This window comes from Salmo trutta, chromosome 38 (genome assembly GCF_901001165.1).
Source record: "Salmo trutta chromosome 38, fSalTru1.1, whole genome shotgun sequence".
In the NCBI taxonomy this organism is placed as follows: domain Eukaryota; kingdom Metazoa; phylum Chordata; class Actinopteri; order Salmoniformes; family Salmonidae; genus Salmo; species Salmo trutta.
In genome coordinates this window covers 29,361,694-29,382,999 of record NC_042994.1, presented here as the reverse complement: position 1 = coordinate 29,382,999, position 21,306 = coordinate 29,361,694, and the positions used below count along the sequence as shown (strand labels likewise).

The 21,306-nt window shown below is 46.2% G+C and overlaps 1 protein-coding gene across 2 annotated transcripts; it reads left to right on the top strand.

Annotated features, from left to right (window-relative positions):
• The first annotated feature begins 1,452 nt into the window (after nucleotides 1-1,452).
• LOC115178127 (axin-1-like) lies at nucleotides 1,453-19,216 on the top strand. Of its 2 annotated transcripts, none has more exons than XM_029739157.1 (13): nucleotides 1,453-1,908; nucleotides 2,318-2,432; nucleotides 3,820-4,016; nucleotides 4,151-4,294; nucleotides 6,299-6,442; nucleotides 6,526-6,622; nucleotides 9,814-9,951; nucleotides 10,088-10,439; nucleotides 14,518-14,719; nucleotides 16,313-16,492; nucleotides 16,787-17,038; nucleotides 17,975-18,181; nucleotides 18,971-19,216. In XM_029739157.1, exons 1-13 carry the CDS (start codon nucleotides 1,568-1,570, stop codon nucleotides 19,095-19,097), a joined length of 2,496 nt encoding a protein of 831 aa, XP_029595017.1. In that variant the 5' UTR covers nucleotides 1,453-1,567; the 3' UTR covers nucleotides 19,098-19,216. The 2 variants fall into 2 exon arrangements, with proteins under 2 accessions (XP_029595017.1, XP_029595018.1); XM_029739158.1 differs by having other exon boundaries at nucleotides 1,454-1,908; nucleotides 18,020-18,181.
• The last annotated feature ends 2,090 nt before the right edge of the window (nucleotides 19,217-21,306 follow it).

The following is a 21,306-nucleotide window of genomic DNA, read 5'->3' as shown; positions in this document are numbered from 1 at the left end:
TTCATTCACTCTATAGTTAATCACTGACCCTCTCCTTCCTTCACTCTATAGTTCAGCTCTGACCCTCTCCTTCCTTCACTCTATAGTTCAGCTCTGACCCTCTCCTTCATTCACTCTATAGTTCAGCTCTGACCCTCTCCTTCATTCACTCTATAGTTCAGCTCTGACCCTCTCCTTCATTCACTCTATAGTTCAGCTCTGACCCTCTCCTTCCTTCACTGTGTAGTTCAGCTCTGACCCTCTCCTTCCTTCACTCTATAGTTCAGCTCTGACCCTCTCCTTCCTTCACTCTATAGTTCAGCTCTGACCCTCTCCTTCCTTCACTCTATAGTTCAGCTCTGACCCTCTCCTTCCTTCACTCTATAGTTCAGCTCTGACCCTCTCCTTCCTTCACTGTGTAGTTCAGCTCTGACCCTCTCCTTCCTTCACTGTGTAGTTCAGCTCTGACCCTCTCCTTCCTTCACTGTGTAGTTCAGCTCTGACCCTCTCCTTCCTTCACTGTGTAGTTCAGCTCTGACCCTCTCCTTCCTTCACTCTATAGTTCAGCTCTGACCCTCTCCTTCCTTCACTCTATAGTTCAGCTCTGACCCTCTCCTTCCTTCACTCTATAGTTCAGCTCTGACCCTCTCCTTCCTTCACTGTGTAGTTCAGCTCTGACCCTCTCCTTCCTTCACTGTGTAGTTCAGCTCTGACCCTCTCCTTCCTTCACTCTATAGTTAATCTCTGACCCTCTCCTTCATTCACTCTATAGTTAATCTCTGACCCTCTCCTTCCTTCACTCTATAGTTAATCTCTGACCCTCTCCTTCCTTCACTCTATAGTTAATCTCTGACCCTCTCCTTCATTCACTCTATAGTTCAGCTCTGACCCTCTCCTTCCTTCACTCTATAGTTCAGCTCTGACCCTCTCCTTCCTTCACTCTATAGTTCAGCTCTGACCCTCTCCTTCCTTCACTCTATAGTTCAGCTCTGACCCTCTCCTTCCTTCACTCTATAGTTCAGCTCTGACCCTCTCCTTCCTTCACTCTATAGTTCAGCTCTGACCCTCTCCTTCCTTCACTCTATAGTTCAGCTCTGACCCTCTCCTTCCTTCACTCTATAGTTCAGCTCTGACCCTCTCCTTCCTTCACTGTGTAGTTCAGCTCTGACCCTCTCCTTCCTTCACTCTATAGTTCAGCTCTGACCCTCTCCTTCCTTCACTCTATAGTTAATCTCTGACCCTCTCCTTCCTTCCTCCAGATAGAATTGTTCATGTATCAGTTCCTTGTTCTCCTCTCTTTTACTCATCCTCCTCTTCTCTTCCACCACAGGAAGAATCTCTCATCTTCAGCTGTTCTAGAGGTGTGGGTGTGACCGGTGCCCAACCCAGTGGTCCCCAACCAGAGACATGAGTGTGGTCCGAGACCCACAGGGGGCGTACAGGGGGGTGGGAGGGGGCGACCATCTGGGGGGTCTAGGGGTTGGGATGGGGGTGGACCCCCACAGCCACTTCACAGAGCACGCCCCTCGGCCCCCTGTCCCTGGAGAAGAGGGGGGCGACCGTGACCCCCACCACCTCCCCTCCAGCCATGGAGGCCGCCCCCCCCACCCAGTCCACTTGCTACCCCCCCTCCAAAACAGACCCCTCCTTCCGTAGTAGCGAGTCCCCATCCTCGGCCACCCCCACCCCCAGGCGACCGGACCTGGACCTAGGGTACGAGCCTGAGGGCAGCGCCTCCCCCACGCCTCCCTACCTGAAGTGGGCCGAGTCGCTCCACTCTCTCCTGGATGACCAGGAGGGCATACAGCTGTTCAGGGGCTTCCTGAGACAGGAGGGCTGTGGGGACCAGCTTGACTTCTGGTTCGCCTGCTCCGGCTTCAGGAAGAGCAGCCAGGAGAAGAGGCCCAAGCTGGCCAAGGCCATTTACAGGTAGGGATGTCTTTTCTCTCTCCTCTCTCTATTCTCTCTCTCTATCACTGTCTATTCCCTCTTTCTTTCTATCTATCACTGTCTCTATTCTCTCTCTCTTTCTCTCTTCTCTCTCTCTATTCTCTCTCTTTCTCTCTATCACTGTCTCTCTATTCTCTCTCTCTCTCTCTTTCTCTCTATCACTGCCTCTCTATTCTCTCTCTCTCTTTCTCTCTATTCTCTCTATCAATGTCTCTCTTCTCTCTTTCTCTCTATCACTGTCTCTCTATTCTCTCTCTTTCTCTCTCTCACTGTCTCTCTATTCTCTCTCTCTATCTCTCTATCACTGTCTCTCTATTCTCTCTCTCTCTTTCTCTCTATCACTGTGTCTCTATTCTCTCTCTCATCTCTCTCTTCTCTGTCTTTCCAGGAAGTATATCCAGGACAGTAACGGCATCGTGTCGAGGCAGATTAAACCAGCTACTAAGAGCTTCATCAGAGACTGTGTGGTTAGACTGCATCTGGACCCTGCCATGTTCCAACAGGTAGCAATGCAACAACCAATCATTACCTGATGTTGGAACAGGTAGCAATGCATCAACCAATCATTACCTGATGTTGGAACAGGTAGCAATGCATAAACCAATCATTACCTGATGTTGGAACAGGTAGCAATGCATAAACCAATCATTACCTGATGTTGGAACAGGTAGCAATGCATAAACCAATCATTACCTGATGTTGGAACAGGTAGCAATGCATAAACCAATCATTACCTGATGTTGGAACAGGTAGCAATGCATAAACCAATCATTACCTGATGTTGGAACAGGTAGCAATGCATAAACCAATCATTACCTGATGTTGGAACAGGAAGTAATGCAACAACCAATCATTACGTGATGTTGGAACAGGAAGTAATGCAACAAACAATTATTACGTGATTTTGGAACAGGAAGTAATGCAACAACCAATCATTACGTGATGTTGGAACAGGAAGTAATGCAACAACCAATCATTACGTGATGTTGGAACAGGAAGTAATGCAACAACCAATCATTACGTGATGTTGGAACAGGAAGTAATGCAACAACCAATCATTACGTGATGTTGGAACAGGAAGCTGTTGTTTTATGAATAACCTTTCACTGACCAGGCAGATGGTTGAGAACACACTGTTAATATCCTCTCGGTGGCAGGAGACACAGATATCAGGACAAATATACATTCATTGATGTTTTATTGCAAACATATTTTCATGAACAGTTGTAGACAAGGGGTGGATGTGTTGGTAGCTTGTACATAACCAACAACTGTGTGTTGCTGCTGGTAGAGAACCCAGCTTCCCTCTCTGGGATGTGTGTTGCTGCTGGTGAGGAGCCCAGCTTCCGTCTCTCTATGTTGCTGCTGGTATAGAACCCAGCTTCCCTCTCTCTGTGTTGCTGCTGGTATAGAAGCCAGCTTCCCTCTCTGTGTTGCTGCTGGTGAGGAACCTAGCTTACCTCTCTGGGATGTGTGTTGCTGCTGGTGAGGAACCCAGCTTCCCTCTCTGGGATGTGTGTTGCTGCAGGTGTAGAACCCAGCTTCCCTCTCTGTGTTGCTGCTGGTGGGGTACTCAGCTTCCCTCTCTGGGATGTGTGTTGCCGCAGGTGAGGACCCAGCTTCCCTCTCTGGGATGTGTGTTGCCGCAGGTGTAGAACCCAGCTTCCCTCTCTGGGATGTGTGTTGCCGCAGGTGTAGAACCCAGCTTCCCTCTCTGGGATGTGTGTTGCTGCAGGTGTAGAACCCAGCTTCCCTCTCTGGGATGTGTGTTGCTGCAGGTGAAGATCCCAGCTTCCCTCGTTTAATCTCACTTTCGTTTTTATTTTATATTCTGAATGAACAATAAAGTTTTTGGAACTTTGTACTGAAGCGAAGTTGTCCCTCTCCCAGGCCCAGACAGAGATCCAGAGCACCATGGAGGAGAACACCTACCCTCTGTTCCTGAAGTCAGACCCCTACCTGGAGTACACCCAGACAGGGGAGGAGAGCCCCAAACCACCCAGCGACCACAGCTCCTCATCGGGTACTGGTCCTGGGCCGCTGGGGCCTGGCTACCTGCCCACCCTCACAGAGGACGTAGAGTGGAGGTGTGTGTGTCTCTGTGTATAGATCCTGCGTATATTCTGGTCTATATTGTGTTCTTGTTGTCAGCACCACGTCACCAGGTCAAACTCCTGGTCCATGTGAATGTACTTGGTGATTTAAGGTGGTTGTGATTCAGGTGCCGGGAGGAGGAAGAAGAAGAGGAGGAGGAAGAGGAAAGCGGGGATATGCAGGCCAGCAGGCTGACCCAGAGGTTGCTAATGGAGACGGCTCCTCACAGAGTGTCGACCAATCGGAGAGCAGGGGAAAGCCGAGAGTACAGGTAGGAGACCAGAGAGAGTGTTTATGGATGTGTGTGTTTGCGCCTGATTGTGTGAAATTCATGACAGTGTTTAGTATTTGTCCGAGTGGTTGCTATGCAGTTGTGCCTGTAGGGAATCTCTGTGTTTGTACGCGTCCTGTACCCGGATGATACCAGTATCGCGCGGCAAGGCAACATAACACGAAGCGGATTTAACTTCTTCAGGAGAACAGCCATCATGTTGGAAACAGACCTCATCATGCTGTCATCTTCCAAGCTTTAGCTTCAATAATTAACATACAAAGAGTTTGATCTGCTTCCTGTTTTGATTTTTACCATGGAAAAAATATTGAGATACTGGTATCATCACAGCCCTAGTCTTGTCTGTGTGTAATATATATATATATATATATATATATATATATATATATATTCCCTCATCAATCTACACACAATACCCCATAATGACATCACAATACCCCATAATGACATCACAATACCCCATAATGACAAAGCAAAAACAGTTCTTTTTTTGACATTTATTAAAAAAATAAAAGACTGACATTTACATAAGTATTCAGACCCTTTACTCAGTACTTTGCTGAAGCACATTTGGCAGCGATTACAGCCTCGAGTCTTCTTGGATATGATGCTACAAGTTTGTCACACCTGTATTTGGGGAGTTTCTCCCATTCTTCTCTGCAGATCCTCTCAAGATCTGTCAGGTTGGAATAGGAGTGTTGCTGCACAGCTACTTTCAAGTCTCTCCAGAGATGTTAGATCGGGTTCAAGTCCGGTCTCTGGCTGGGCCACTCAAGGACATTCAGAAACTTGTCTCGAAGCCACTCCTGCGTTATCTTGGCTGTGTGCTTAGGGTCGTTGTCCTGTTGGAAGGTGAACCTTCACCCCAGTCTGAGGAGTCCTCTGGAGCAGGTTTTCATCAAGGATCTCTCTGTACTTTGCTCCGTTCATCTTTCCCTTGATCCTGACTAGTCTCCCAGTCTCTGCCGCTGAAAAACATCCCTACATCACTATGCTGCCACCACCATGCTTCACCGTAGGGATGGTGCCAGGTTTCCTCCAGACGAGACGCTTGGCATTCAGGCCAAAGAGTTCAATCTTGGTTTCATCAGACCAGAGAATCTTGTTTCTCATGGTCTGAGAGTCTTTAGGTGCCTTTTGGCAAACTCCAAGCGGGCTGTCATGTGCCTTTTACTGAGTGGCTTTTGTCTGGCCATTCAGTACCATTAAGGCCTTCTGGAAGGTTCTCCCATCTCCACAGAGGAACTCTGGAGCTCTGTCAGAGTGATCATTGGGTTCTTGGTCACCTCCCTGACCAAGGCCCTTCTCCCCTGATTGCTCAGTTTGGCCAAGCGGCCAGCTCTTGGTAGAGTCTTGGTGGTTAAAAACTTCTTCCATTTAAGAAAGATGGAGGCCACTGTGTTCTTGCGACCTTCAATGCTACAGAAATGTTTTGGTACCCTTCTCCAGATCTGTGCCTCGACACAATCCTGTCATGTAGCTTTACTGACCATTCCTTTGACCTCATGGCTTGGTTTTTGCTCTGACATGCACTGTCAACTGTGGGACCTTATATAGACAGGTGTGTGCCTTTCCAAATCATGTCCAATCAATTGAATTTACCACAGGTGGACTCCAATCAAGTTGTAGAAACATTTCAAGGATGATCAATGGAAACTGGATGCACCTGAGCTCAATTTACAGTCTCATAGCAAAGGGTCTAAATATTTATGTAAATAAGGTATTTCTATTTATTTATTTTTTAAATTGCAAATATTTCTATAAAAACCTATTTTCGCTTTTGTCATTATGGGGTATTGTGTGTAGATTGATGAGAATTTGTTATTCAATCAATTTTAGAACAAGGCTGTAACAAAATGTGGAAAAACTGAAGGGTCTGAATACTTTCCGTGTGTGTGTAACCATCTCTCCTCTCAGACCATGCAGAGAGCTGGTAGTTAACCCCTACTGTGTGTGTGTGTGTGTAACCATCTCTCCTCTCAGACCATGCAGAGAGCTGGTAGTTAACCCCTACTACGTTAACATGGGTTCTGCTCGCGCCCCGGTGACCAGCGCTAACGACAGTGAACAGCAGAGCATGTCCAGCGTCTCCGACGGCGACACACTCTCACTGACCGACAGCAGTGTGTGAGTACACACACACATATCCTCTATCTCTCACACACACTGAAACACATTCTTCTGAATACTAACGTGGGTGTGTTTTGCAGGGATGGTGTTCCACCCTACCGGTATCGTAAACAGCATCGTAGAGAGATGCATGAAAGTGCCAAAGCCAATGGACGTGTGCCCCTACCTCATATACCTGTAAGTAGTATACACACTACTTTATACCCTATCTCATATACCTGTAAGTAGTATACACACTACTTTATACCCTATCTCATATACCTGTAAGTAGTATACACACTACTTTATACCCTATCTCATATACCTGTAAGTAGTATACACACTACTTTATACCCTATCTCATATACCTGTAAGTAGTACACACACTACTTTATACCCTATCTCATATACCTGTAAGTAGTACACACACTACTTTATACCCTATCTCATATACCTGTAAGTAGTACACACACTACTTTATACCCTATCTCATATACCTGTAAGTAGTATACACACTACTTTATACCCTATCTCATATACCTGTAAGTAGTATACACACTACTTTATACCCTATCTCATATACCTGTAAGTAGTATACACACTACTTTATACCCTATCTCATATACCTGTAAGTAGTATACACACTACTTTATACCCTATCTCATATACCTGTAAGTAGTATACACACTACTTTATACCCTACCTCATATACCTGTAAGTAGTATACACACTACTTTATACCCTATCTCATATACAGTTGAAGTCGGAAGTTTACATACACCTTAGCCAAAGACATTTTAAAAACTCAGTTTTTCATTATTCCTGACATTTCTAGTAAAAAAAATAGTAAAAAAAGCCCTGTCTTAGGTCAGTTAGGATCTCCACTTTATTTTAAGAATGTAAAATGTCAGAATAATAGTAGAGAGAATTATTTATTGTAGCTTTTATTTCTTTCATCACATTCCCAGTGGGTCAGAAGTTTACATACACTCAATTAGTATTTGGTAGCATTGCCTTTAAATTGTTTACCGTAATTTCCGGACTATTAAGCGCACCTGAATATAAGCCGCACCCACTGAATTTAAAAAAAAATATTATTTTGAACATAAATAAGCCGCACATGTCTATAAGCCGCAGGTGCCTACCGGTACATTGAAACAAATTTAACTTTACACAGGCTTTAACGAAACACGTCTTGTAACAAAAATAAATAGGCTTTAACGAAACACGGCTTGTAACAAAAAATAAAAAATTAGCAATAAGCTTTAGTTGTCTTTTTGCACTGAGTCAATTCCTCACGCTGCTGTTTCCAACGTCTTATCATCGACTCATTAAGACCAAGCTCCCGTGCAGCAGCTCTATTTCCTTTTCCAACAGCCAGATCAATCGCCTTCAACTTGAAAGCTGCATCATATGCATTTCTCCGTGTCTTTGCCATGATGAGGGTGACAAAATGACAACCGTAATCAGAATGATGGGAAGTTTGAGAGCGCTCGATTTAATCTAAACAGTAAACTAAAAAGTTGTTTGACCTTAACCCGTTCGGCAATTTCATTGGTCTAATGAAAGCTTCATGCCACCAAAAAACTGAGCACGTCACAGAATGTGTTTTTTTGGAGAGAGAAAAATTGAAAGCGGGAAAAATCCATATATTAGCTGCGTCATTGTTTAAGCCGCGAGGTTCAAAGCCTGGGAAAAAAGTTGCTGCTTATAGTCTGGAATTTACGGTAACTTGTGTCAAACGTTTCGGGTAGCGTTCCACAAGCTTCCCACAATAAGTTGTGTGAATTTTGGCCCATTCCTCCTGACAGAGCTGGTGTAACTGAGTCAGGTTTCTAGGCCTCATAGCTCGCACACACTTTTTCAGTTCTGCCCACAAATTTTCTATAGGATTGAGGTCAGGGCTTTGTGATGACCACTCCAATACCTTCACTTTGTTGTCCTTAAGCCATTTTGCCACTGCTTTGGAAGTATGCTTGGGGTCATTGTCCATTTGGAAGACCCATTTACGACCAAGCTTTAACTTCCTGACTGATGTCTTGAGATGTTGCTTCAATATATCCACCTATTTTTCCTCCCTCATGATGCCATCTATTTTGTGAAGTGCACCAGTCCCTCCTGCAGCAAAGCACCCCCATGCTGCCACCCCGTGCTTCACGGTTGGGATGGTGTTCTTGGGCTTGCAAGCCTCCCCCATTTTCCTCCAAACATAACAATGGTCATTATGGCCAAACAGTTCTATTTTTGTTTCATCAGACCAGAGGACATTTCTCCAAAAAGTACAATCTTTGTCCCCATGTGCAGTTGCAAACCGTAGTCTGGCTTTTTTTATGGTGGTTTTGGAGCAGTGGCTTCTTCCTTGCTGAGTGGCCTTTTAGGTTATGTCGATATAGGACTCGTTTTACTGTGGATATAGATACTTGTGTACCCGTTTCCTCCAGCATCTTCACAAGGTCCTTTGCTGCTGTTCTGGGATTGATTTGCACTTTTCACACCAGAGTACGTTCATCTCTAGGAGGCAGAACGCGTCTCCTTCCTGAGTGGTATGACGGCTGCGTGGTCCCATGGTGTTTATACTTGCGTACTATTGTTTGTACAGATGAACGTGGTACCTTCAGGCATTTGGAAATTGCTTCCAAGGATGAACCTGACTTGTGGAGGTCTACAATTCTTTTTCTGAGGTCTTGACTGATTTCTTTTGATTTTCCCATGATGTCAAGCAAAGAGGCACTGAGTTTGAAGGTAGGCCTTCAAATACATCTACAGGTACACCTCCAATTGACAAAAATTATGTCAATTAGCCTATCAGAAGCTTCTAAAGCCATGACATCATTTTCTGGAATTTTCCAAGCTGTTTAAAGTCACAGTCAACTTAGTGTATGTAAACTTCTGACCCACTGGAATTGTGATACAGTGAATTATAAGTGAAATAATGTCTGTAAACAATTGTTGGAAAAATGACTTTTGTCATGCACAAAGTACATGTCCTAACCGACTTGCCAAAACTATAGTTTGGTAACAAGAAATTTGTGGAGTGGTTGAAAAACAAGTTTTAATGACTCCAACCTAAGTGTATGTAAACTTCTGACTTCAACTGTATATAGATCATATCTCATCGATGTTCTGTGGTCATAATGGTAGACTATGTGTCTGATAGATGTTCTGTGGTCATAACGGTAGACTATGTGTGTGATGTTTATGGTATCTGATAGATGTTCTGTGGTCATAACGGTAGACTGTATGTGATGTTTATGGTATCTGATAATGTTCTGTGGTCATAACGGTAGACCATGTATGTGATGTTTATGGTATCTGATAGATGTTCTGTGGTCATAACGGTAGACCATGTATGTGATGTTTATGGTATCTGATAGATGTTCTGTGTGTAGCGTACATACCGTGTGCCAAAGGATGTCCACGTTGAGCCGGAGAGGTTTGCTGTTGACCTCATCAGTCGACTGGAGGGAGTTCTGAGAGAGAGAGAAGCTCAGGAGAGACTGGAGGAGAGACTGAAGAGGGTCAGACTGGTATGTAGTGGGGTGTGTGTGTGACATGTGTGGTTTGGATGTGTGTGTGTGTGTTGGATGGTAATCATCCCACACACACACTAACCTGCTTCTCCTCTAACCCTGCCCCCTTCTTTCCTCTCCTGCTCTGTGATAGGAGGAGGAGGGTGACGACGCCGACGTCTCCATGGTAAACTCCCTCCCCCCCTACGGCAACAAGCCCCTCCCCCCCCACTACGGGTCCCGTTATTCAGAGACCTCGTACAATGGTGTTCTGGCGCTACAGGACGCGCACGAGGAGAACCCGGAGTCCATCCTAGACGAACACGTGCAGAGAGTGATGAAGACGCCGGGTTGCCAGTCACCAGGCACCGGGAGACACTCCCCCAAGTCCCGCTCCCCCGACGGGGTGTACCCTCCGCCTCACTCTGGGAGAACCCAGGGGCCTCCAGGGGTGAAAGGCCACAAGCCAGGAGCCAAGGGAGGGGACCCAGCGGGGATGGGAGCAGGTATGTTGATGTTGTCTTTATTTATCCAGGTTAGTCTCAATGATAAACATATTCTAGTGTTGTTGTCTTTATTTATCCAGGTTAGTCTCAACGATAAACATATTCTAGTGTTGTTGTTGTCTTTATTTATCCAGGTTAGTCTCAATGATAAACATATTCTAGTGTTGTTGTCTTTATTTATCCAGTTTAGTCTCAATGATAAACATATTCTAGTGTTGTTGTTGTCTTTATTTATCCAGGTTAGTCTCAATGATAAACCTCTTCTTTGTCTAGCAGTGACATATATATATATATATATATAGCACCTGTCTGAGTGGACTGAAGAGGACTGGCCACCCCTCATAGCCTGGTTCCTCTCTAGGTTTCTTCCTAGGTTCTGGCCTTTCTAGGGAGTTTTTCCTAGCCACTGTGCTTCTACACCTGCATTGCTTCCGGTTTGGGGTTTTAGGCTGGGTTTCTGTACAGCACTTTGAGATATCAGCTGATGTAAGAAGGGCTTTATAAATACATTTGATTGATGGACTAGTCCATTGCGGAGGCCTGTCTGGGTGGACTAGTCCATTGCGGAGGCCTGTCTGGGTGGACTAGTCCACTGCGGCGGTGACGTAGATGGCACACTAGTATCATCAGTAGCACATTGACCGTTAATTACCCTCATTTCTAATCTACAATGTTTGTTGGTTTATGGAATTCTTTTCTTGTTAATGCATTCAATATTATTATTCCAGTCTTCTCGTTATTATTGTAGGAGTGGACATGTTGTTTACAGAGCGCACAGGCTACACTTATCAGGAAAAACGTTTTGGATTATTTCGCGATCCTGTCAATCTTGAGTAACGACACGCACCTGATTACACATAGAAGTAGTCCTATAGGCTACCTGGCCCTGATTACACATGGAAGTAGTCCTTTCGGCTACCTGGCCCTGATTACACATAGAAGTAGTCCTATAGGCTACCTGGCCCTGATTATACATAGAAGTAGTCCAATAGGCTACCTGGCCTGATTACACATAGAAGTAGTCCTATAGGCTACCTGGCCCTGATTACACATGGAAGTAGTCCTTTCGGCTACCTGGCCCTGATTACACATAGAAGTAGTCCAATAGGCTACCTGGCCTGATTACACATAGAAGTAGTCCTATAGGCTACCTGGCCCTGATTACACATAGAAGTAGTCCTATAGGCTACCTGGCCCTGATTACACATAGAAGTAGTCCAATAGGCTACCTAGCCCTGATTACACATAGAAGTAGTCCAATAGGCTACCTGGCCCTAATTACACATAGAAGTAGTCCTATAGGCTACCTGGCCCTGATTACACATAGAAGTAGTCCTATAGGCTACCTGGCCCTGATTACACATAGAAGTAGTCCTATAGGCTACCTGGCCCTGATTACACATAGAAGTGTCCTATAGGCTACCTGGCCCTGATTACACATAGAAGTAGTCCAAGGCTACCTGGCCCTGATTACACATAGAAGTAGTCCAATAGGCTACCTGGCCCTGATTACACATATAGAAGTAGTCCTATAGGCTACCTGGCCCTGATTACACATAGAAGTAGTCCTATAGGCTACCTGGCCCTGATTACACATAGAAGTAGTCCAAGGCTACCTGGCCCTGATTACACATAGAAGTAGTCCAAGGCTACCTGGCCTGATTACACATAGAAGTAGTCCAAGGCTACCTGGCCCTGATTACACATAGAAGTAGTCCTATAGGCTACCTGGCCTGATTACACATAGAAGTAGTTCTATAGGCTACCTGGCCCTGATTACACATAGAAGTAGTCCAAGGCTACCTGGCCTGATTACACATAGAAGTAGTCCTATAGGCTACCTGGCCCTGATTACACATGGAAGTAGTCCTTTCGGCTACCTGGCCCTGATTACACATAGAAGTAGTCCAATAGGCTACCTGGCCTGATTACACATAGAAGTAGTCCTATAGGCTACCTGGCCCTGATTACACATAGAAGTAGTCCTATAGGCTACCTGGCCCTGATTACACATAGAAGTAGTCCAATAGGCTACCTAGCCCTGATTACACATAGAAGTAGTCCAATAGGCTACCTGGCCCTAATTACACATAGAAGTAGTCCTATAGGCTACCTGGCCCTGATTACACATAGAAGTAGTCCTATAGGCTACCTGGCCCTGATTACACATAGAAGTAGTCCTATAGGCTACCTGGCCCTGATTACACATAGAAGTGTCCTATAGGCTACCTGGCCCTGATTACACATAGAAGTAGTCCAAGGCTACCTGGCCCTGATTACACATAGAAGTAGTCCAATAGGCTACCTGGCCCTGATTACACATATAGAAGTAGTCCTATAGGCTACCTGGCCCTGATTACACATAGAAGTAGTCCTATAGGCTACCTGGCCCTGATTACACATAGAAGTAGTCCAAGGCTACCTGGCCCTGATTACACATAGAAGTAGTCCAAGGCTACCTGGCCTGATTACACATAGAAGTAGTCCAAGGCTACCTGGCCCTGATTACACATAGAAGTAGTCCTATAGGCTACCTGGCCTGATTACACATAGAAGTAGTTCTATAGGCTACCTGGCCCTGATTACACATAGAAGTAGTCCAAGGCTACCTGGCCTGATTACACATAGAAGTAGTCCTATAGGCTACCTGGCCCTGATTACACATAGAAGTAGTCCAAGGCTACCTGGCCTGATTACACATAGAAGTAGTCCTATAGGCTACCTGGCCTGATTACACATAGAAGTAGTCCTATAGGCTACCTGGCCCTGATTACACATAGAAGTAGTCCAAGGCTACCTGGCCTGATTACACATAGAAGTAGTCCTATAGGCTACCTGGCCCTGATTACACATAGAAGTAGTCCATGGTTACCTGGCCTGATTACACATAGAAGTAGTCCAAGGCTACCTGGCCTGTAGGCATATAAATGTGCCCATTTGGGGATGTTACTATTTCTGATTGTCTTAACTCACCGTCACTGTGGAGCTTCTCAAAGTCATTTGTTCTTCGCCTCATTGAGAATGACTATAGTCCCTCAATGTAGCCTACTCTCCCTTTCAATAACCACTCAGCATGTTGGGGGACAAAATGTAATGCTCTGATCCGGTGGAAACGTCATAACATAGACCTACCTGATTACTTCTTAGCTCGCTGGCGTGGGAAACTCTGATGGGCTGGACTAAGTTAATAGTTGATACAATGTTTCCAGTTCCTTACAGACAGGCCATGTGTAGCCAATGTGATTTATAGGACATTTATTTTTATCAGGATATTTTCCACCTGCAGGCTGCCATGTTTTTTATTTGGTTTATGTCGGCTATTTTTACATAGTGGTCATGGCCATAGAAGTTACTTTTTAGATTTGTATCATTTTCATTCAGATAGAATTTGTTGATCAACCACATGACATTGATTTTGAGAAATGAAGACTTTTTATTCTAAATGAAACAGTTCCAAGAAAATATGCATATGAAAACCATAACTGGCATACAGATCAGTAGAAATGGTAGGATAACTTGGCACTCCAAATGGAAAGGGTTGCCGACCGCTGGTTTAGCCTGTTACCAGCAGCTCCAGAAGCATAATGGCAGAACCTGAGAAGACCAGTGGCTGCAGGCAGCGGGAGGGGACAGGTTTTTCTTCTGGTTAGGCTATGATGATATCTAGCTCCCTCTTTAGTCATTTATGGTGTCTTCATTTTTTTTATCGCAGTGCTTAAAGCATCAGACAAGCTCAGTAGTCTACGTATGTATAGTGTTGACGTTGTATAATCAATGTGATGGAGTGTATTCAACCAACAGAACACAGAGCATCGGAGTAGGAGTGCTGTTCCATATAATCATATTCTTTATGGATTTGAAGGTCAATCTGATCCTAGATCAGCACTCCTACCCAGAGATGCTTTATGAGTACGGGCCCAGGTATAGAGGTGAAATATATCATAGACCACCTCTAAACCAATCTCTTTCTGAATGTGTCCATAAAGACTGTACCACCACATGGCATGGCTAACACCACCTTTGTTGGGTTAAGAGGTAGAGTTCTTGTTATTTAACCTATATGTCTCTGTTCCCTCAGGTGTGTACCACCACAAGCATGGCTACCACCACCCCCCAGGGGGCACCAAGCCCAAAGAGCCCCAGATGGATGAGGTGGTTCTGGGTGGAGGCTCCAGGACCCAGGGGAGCGGCCTGTGGAACGGGGAGGCCCACCACTACGCTACCGGGAAGGGACGCAACTACGCAGATGGGGCTGGGACCATGGACGCAATGGGCTATAGGTTAGTACCTCGGGGGGGTTATGTGTTATCAGTGTTGTCGTACTTGGGGCCAGGCCTCGAACTAGACTCGGACTCAAGTCACGATTTTCATGACTAGAACAGTGCAGCCTTACTAATGTGGAACGCTGTAGAACTTGGTCCACTAGCTAGCCTTACTCAAGTAGAACTCTGTCCACTAGCTAGCCTTACTCATGTAGAACTCTGTCCACTAGCTAGCCTTACTCATGTAGAACTCTGTCCACTAGCTAGCCTTACTCATGTAGAACTCTGTCCACTAGCTAGCCTTACTCATGTAGAACTCTGTCCACTAGCTAGCCTTACTCATGTAGAACTCTGTCCACTAGCTAGCCTTACTCATGTAGAACTCTGTCCACTAGCTAGCCTTACTCATGTAGAACTCTGTCCACTAGCTAGCCTTACTCATGTAGAACACGGTCCACTAGCTAGCCTTACTCATGTAGAACTCGGTCCACTAGCTAGCCTTACTCAAGTAGAACTCTGTCCACTAGCTAGCCTTACTCATGTAGAACTCTGTCCACTAGCTAGCCTTACTCATGTAGAACTCTGTCCACTAGCTAGCCTTACTCATGTAGAACTCTGTCCACTAGCTAGCCTTACTCATGTAGAACTCTGTCCACTAGCTAGCCTTACTCATGTAGAACTCTGTCCACTAGCTAGCCTTACTCATGTAGAACTCTGTCCACTAGCTAGCCTTACTCATGTAGAACTCTGTCCACTAGCTAGCCTTACTCATGTAGAACTCTGGTCCACTAGCTAGCCTTACTCAAGTAGAACTCTGTCCACTAGCTAGCCTTACTCATGTAGAACTCTGTCCACTAGCTAGCCTTACTCATGTAGAACTCTGTCCACTAGCTAGCCTTACTCATGTAGAACTCTGTCCACTAGCTAGCCTTACTCATGTAGAACACGGTCCACTAGCTAGCCTTACTCATGTAGAACTCGGTCCACTAGCTAGCCTTACTCATGTAGAACTCTGTCCACTAGCTAGCCTTACTCATGTAGAACTCTGTCCACTAGCTAGCCTTACTCATGTAGAACTCTGTCCACTAGCTAGCCTTACTCATGTAGAACTCTGTCCACTAGCTAGCCTTACTCATGTAGAACTCTGTCCACTAGCTAGCCTTACTCATGTAGAACTCTGTCCACTAGCTAGCCTTACTCATGTAGAACACGGTCCACTAGCTAGCCTTACTCATGTAGAACTCGGTCCACTAGCTAGCCTTACTCATGTAGAACTCTGTCCACTAGCTAGCCTTACTCATGTAGAACTCTGTCCACTAGCTAGCCTTACTCATGTAGAACTCTGTCCACTAGCTAGCCTTACTCATGTAGAACTCTGTCCACTAGCTAGCCTTACTCATGTAGAACTCTGTCCACTAGCTAGCCTTAGTAAGTAAGATACGATATTCAGTTTAAAAGGTAATTGGACAGAATTCTTTCACCCTTAGAAGGGACTTGGAACCCGACATGGACTGGAAGCCCATCTGTATCGCCATACTGACCTGTGTATCGCCATACTGACCTGTGTATCGCCATACTGACCTGTGTGTTTATGTGTTCCCTGCACCTCAGCAGTAAGGGCAGCACCCTATCGAAGCGTGGCTCTAAGAAGGGGGCGGAGCCGACAGGTAAAGGTGATGAGGGGCGTGTCCAGGAGGCCCAGGTACCGCTGGAGGACCTGGAGAGAAACCACAAGATACTGCAGTGGATGATGGAGGGGGAGGCACTACGACACAAAAAGAACACACACGGGTAACAGACACACACGGGTAACACACACACACACGGGTAACACACATGGTAGGACGCACTCTCTGTCCCTCACTTACTCCAATGTTAACTAACCTTTTCTCTCTCGCTCCCCTTCTCTCTCTCCCTCTTTCTCTCCTCTCCCCCTCTCTTTCTCTCGCCCCTCTCTCTCCCCCTCTCTTTCTCTTTTTCTCTCTCCCCTCTCCCCCTCTCTTTCTCTCTCCCCTCTTTCTCTCTTTTTCTCTCCCCCCTCTTTCTCCCCCCCTCTTTCGCTTTCCTTCTCTCTCTCCTATCTAGGAGTACCACAGGCTCCAGGAAGACCCAGGGGAGTGTGGAGCTGTTGAGACCCAGCTCTGTGGAGCGTCCTGGGGCAGTGCACCCCTGGGTGAGCGCCCAGCTGCGGAACAACGTGCAGCCCTCCCACCCCTTCATCCAGGACCCCACCATGCCCCCCAACCCCGCACCCAACCCCCTCACTCAGCTAGAGGAGGCCCGGAGGAGACTGGAGGAGGAGAGGAGGAGGGCCGCCCTGCTGCAGGCTAAACAGAGGTAAGAGGAGGAGGGGTTGAGGTGGGAACGAGGGGTTAGCGTTGAGATTAGGATCAGGGATTGAGGTTGGAACGAGGGGTTAGCGTTGAGATTAGGATCAGGGGTTGAGGTGGGAACGAGGGGTTAGTGTTGAGATTAGGATCAGGGGTTGAGGTGGGAACGAGGTGTTAGTGTTGAGATTAGGATCAGGGGTTGAGGTTGGAACGAGGGGTTAGCGTTGAGATTAGGATCAGGGGTTGAGGTGGGAACGAGGGGTTAGCGTTGAGATTAGGATCAGGGGTTGAGGTGGGAACGAGGGGTTAGCGTTGAGATTAGGATCAGGGGTTGAGGTTGGAACGAGGGGTTAGCGTTGAGATTAGGATCAGGGATTGAGGTTGGAACGAGGGGTTAGCGTTGAGATTAGGATCAGGGGTTGAGGTGGGAACGAGGGGTTAGCGTTGAGATTAGGAACAGGGGTTGAGGTTGGAACGAGGGGTTAGCGTTGAGATTAGGATCAGGGGTTCGAGCAGGAGGCTGGAGAGGAGGAGGGGTTAGGTTTGGGATTGTTGGTCGGTCACATGTTATGACCCGGTGTTAATGATTAATTAATTATGAATGATGAACAAGCTAAATCATGCAAATATAACTTGTCTGTATATAAGAGAACTAACGGGACTGCCCCGGTGGAGCTCCTGATTGACATGTGTACTATGGTGCATTCAGTAGGTTGGAACCTCTCCAGCGCACTGACAATAAAGAATGATTCATTTAAGATTGACTTCCAGTGTCCCTGTGTAGAATTTCTACTACATGATGTAAAGTTACTGGGACAGGAGGCTGTATTGGGAGAGGAGGGAGACTCCAATATGCTGATGGATCAGTCAGTCTGACAGACATAAACTCTGTTTGTCACCATGTAGTGTCTGTCTCATGTCTCCCATCTCTTCTCTCCTCCAGACAGAAGTCTTTAAGCAGTACTGTCTGTCTCCATCTCTCCTCCAGACAGAAGTCTTTAAGCAGTAAGAAGCAGGTGTCACAGTGTGAGAACGTAACTGTGGCCTACTACTTCTGTGGCGAGCCAATCCCCTACCGCACCACGGTCAAAGGTCGCGTGGTGACCCTGGGACAGTTCAAGGAGCTACTCACCAAGAAGGGCTACTACAGGTGAGAGGTCGTCATTATGGAGATTAAACTCTGGAGACCACGGGGAGTGCACCTACGCAGTGCACTACTTGTGACCAGAGCCCTATGGGCCCTATGAAAGGAACAGGGTGAATACCTGTGGACGACGAAGTCATGTCTTCTAACCCTGTTCCCTACGTAGGGCACTACTTGTGTGTGTTGATTCATTGTGTGTGTTGATTCATTGTGTGTGTGTGTTGATTCATTGTGTGTGTGTGTGTGTGTTGATTCATTGTGTGTGTGTGTGTGTTGATTCACTGTGTGTGTGTGTGTGTGTTGATTCACTGTGTTTGTGTGTGTGTGTGTTGATTCACTGTGTTTGTGTGTGTGTGTGTTGATTCACTGTGTTTGTGTGTGTGTGTGTTGATTCACTGTGTTTGTGTGTGTGTGTGTTGATTCACACTGTGTTTGTGTGTGTGTGTGTGTGTGTTGATTCACACTGTGTTTGTGTGTGTGTTGATTCACTGTGTGTGTGTTGATTCACTGTGTGTGTGTGTGTGTGTGTGTGTTGATTCACTGTGTTTGTGTGTGTGTGTTGATTCACTGTGTTTGTGTGTGTGTTGATTCACTGTGTTTGTGTGCGTGTGTTGATTCACTGTGTGTGTGTGCGTGTGTGTTGATTCACTGTGTGTGTGTGTTGATTCACTGTGTGTGTGTGTTGATTCACTGTGTGTGTGTGTTGATTCACTGTGTGTGTGTGTGTGTGTGTGTGTGTGTGTGTGTGTGTGTTGATTCAATTGTGTGTGTGTTGATTCACTGTGTGTGTTCTAGGTTCTACTTTAAGAAGGTGAGTGATGAGTTTGACTGTGGCGTGGTGTTTGAGGAAGTCAAAGAGGACGACGCCGTCTTGCCCATCTACGAGGAGAAGATCATCGGTAAGGTAGAGAAGGTGGACTGAACCAGGAAACAGGAAATGGAGCCGGGAGGAAGTAAAGGAGGGTGGGAAAGGATGAGACAGAAGGATGGAATGGTACACAGAATGTCTCTGCCTGGTTGAAGCGTAGAGGAACACGTTTGGAAAGGAAGGAAGGAGGGATGAACAGGGTGAAAAGCTGATTTCTAAACAGTCTTCCACTCCTGTTCTGGGGGAGTTGTTCTCCTTCCAGAACCAGCTGCTGCTAAGTTGCTATGGAGACGTCATGGTGCTCGGAACAGGATGACGGCTGAGTTCCATTCCGGAATCTCACTCCCTTCAGTCCCTAGACTCGTCACTGAGGGGGCAGAGGGGATGGGTGCGGCCCAAATAGCACCCTAGACCCCAGTGATCATCAACTAGATTCAGCCTCAGGCTGATTATTATTATTTTTTAATTCTTGAGTGGCTGGTCAGGGGGCCTGAATATAATTACATAGAATTTGTGGACTGCAAATTGAATACAACAAGCCCAAACAGATAGAATATTTGACTAAAACATAATCATTTCAAACCTTGCTTACATTTGTATACAATCACATATCTCTCTATTATGCCTGGGAATATTTTTAGAATACCGAAATTTAAAATAATTTGCAGCTGAAAGACGGTGTTTTTACAAGCTTTTATGTTCCAAAATAAAAGCCCTATGGTCCCTGGTCACTATAGGGAATAGGCTGCCGTTTGGGACGTGAGGTGAGGATTTATCATGGAGCGGAGCCTTCATCTCCTCAACACGTGGACATCATAATGACATCATAAAGAACCTTCACGCTCCATCCTCTGATGTCACCTAGCGATGTCACAGCATTCTGTTCAAACAAACATTGTTCTGTAAAACTGGTTTACTGCAGCTGTATATTTTTGATACAACGCTATGCCTACGGACATAAAAGGAAAAGTAGTATTTTTACCTGTAGACGTTGAGTATTTTTTCTGGGTGGGTAATGTACAGGTACTAGTAGGTTTTAAACATGTGTACACGGCACCCTATTCCCTTTCTAGTGCACTACTTTTAACCAGAGCCCTATGGCTAATGGCACCCTATTCCCCAGCTAGTGCACTACGTGGGGGGAGAGGGGGGTTAGGGTGTGGTTTGGGACTCCTTGTGTTTTTATATGTAAAGGTATATATTTTAAAGCAAGATGGCTGAGTCTTATAAGGGCTGAAATCTGTTTTCAGGCAGTCCATGCTTCTCCAGGAGACGCTTCATGTCTATTATCCCGTTCAACTGCCTCTAACCCCCTACACCCTAGGTTGAACCCTAACCCCCTACACTCTAGGTTGAACCCCTAACCCCCTACACCCTAGGTTGAACCATCTCTACACTCTAGGTTGAAACCCTAACCCCCTACACTCTAGGTTGAAACCCTAACCCCCTACGCCCTAGGTTGAACCCCTAACCCCCTACACCCTAGGTTGAACCCCTAACCCCCTACACCCTAGGTTGAACCCCTAACCCCCTACACTCTAGGTTGAAACCCAAACCCCTACACCCTAGGTTGAAACCCTAACCCCTACACCCTAGGTTGAAACCCTAACCCCTACACCCTAGGTTGAACCCTAATCCCTACACCCTAGGTTGAACCCCTAACCCCTACACCCTCGGTTGAACCCTAGTTTGAACCCTAACCCCCTACACTCTAGGTTGAAACCCTAACCCCCTACACTCTAGGTTGAAACCCTAACCCCCTACACCCTAGGTTGAATCCCTAACCCCCTACACTCTAGGTTGAACCCCTAACCCCCTACACCCTAGGTTGAATCCCTAACCCCCTACACCCTAGGTTGAATCCCTAACCCCCTACACTCTAGGTTGAACCCTAGTTTGAACCCTAACCCCCTACACCCTCGGTTGAACCCTAGTTTGAACCCTAACCCCCTACACTCTAGGTTGAAACCCTAACCCCCTACACTCTAGGTTGAACCCCTAACCCTCCTACACTCTAGGTTGAACCCTAACCCCCTACACTCTAGGTTGAAACCCTAACCCTCCTACACCCTAGGTTGAACCCCCCCCTACACTCTAGGTTGAACCCTAACCCCCTACACCCTAGGTTGAATCCCCCCTACACTCTAGGTTGAACCCTAACCCCCTACACTCTAGGTTGAACCCCCCCCTACACTCTAGGTTGAACCCCCCCCCTACGCCCTAGGTTGAACCCCCCCCCTACGCCCTAGGTTGAACCCCCCCT

Coding starts and splice junctions, on each gene's coding strand:
- LOC115178127 (XM_029739157.1), top strand. CDS start 1,568: ATGGAGGCCGCCCCCCCCACCCAGTCCACTTGCTACCCCCCCTCCAAA. Junction 2,433..3,819: donor ACCCTGCCATGTTCCAACAG/GTAGCAATGCAA, acceptor TCCCTCTCCCAG/GCCCAGACAGAGATCCAGAG. Junction 6,443..6,525: donor TCACTGACCGACAGCAGTGT/GTGAGTACACAC, acceptor TGTGTTTTGCAG/GGATGGTGTTCCACCCTACC.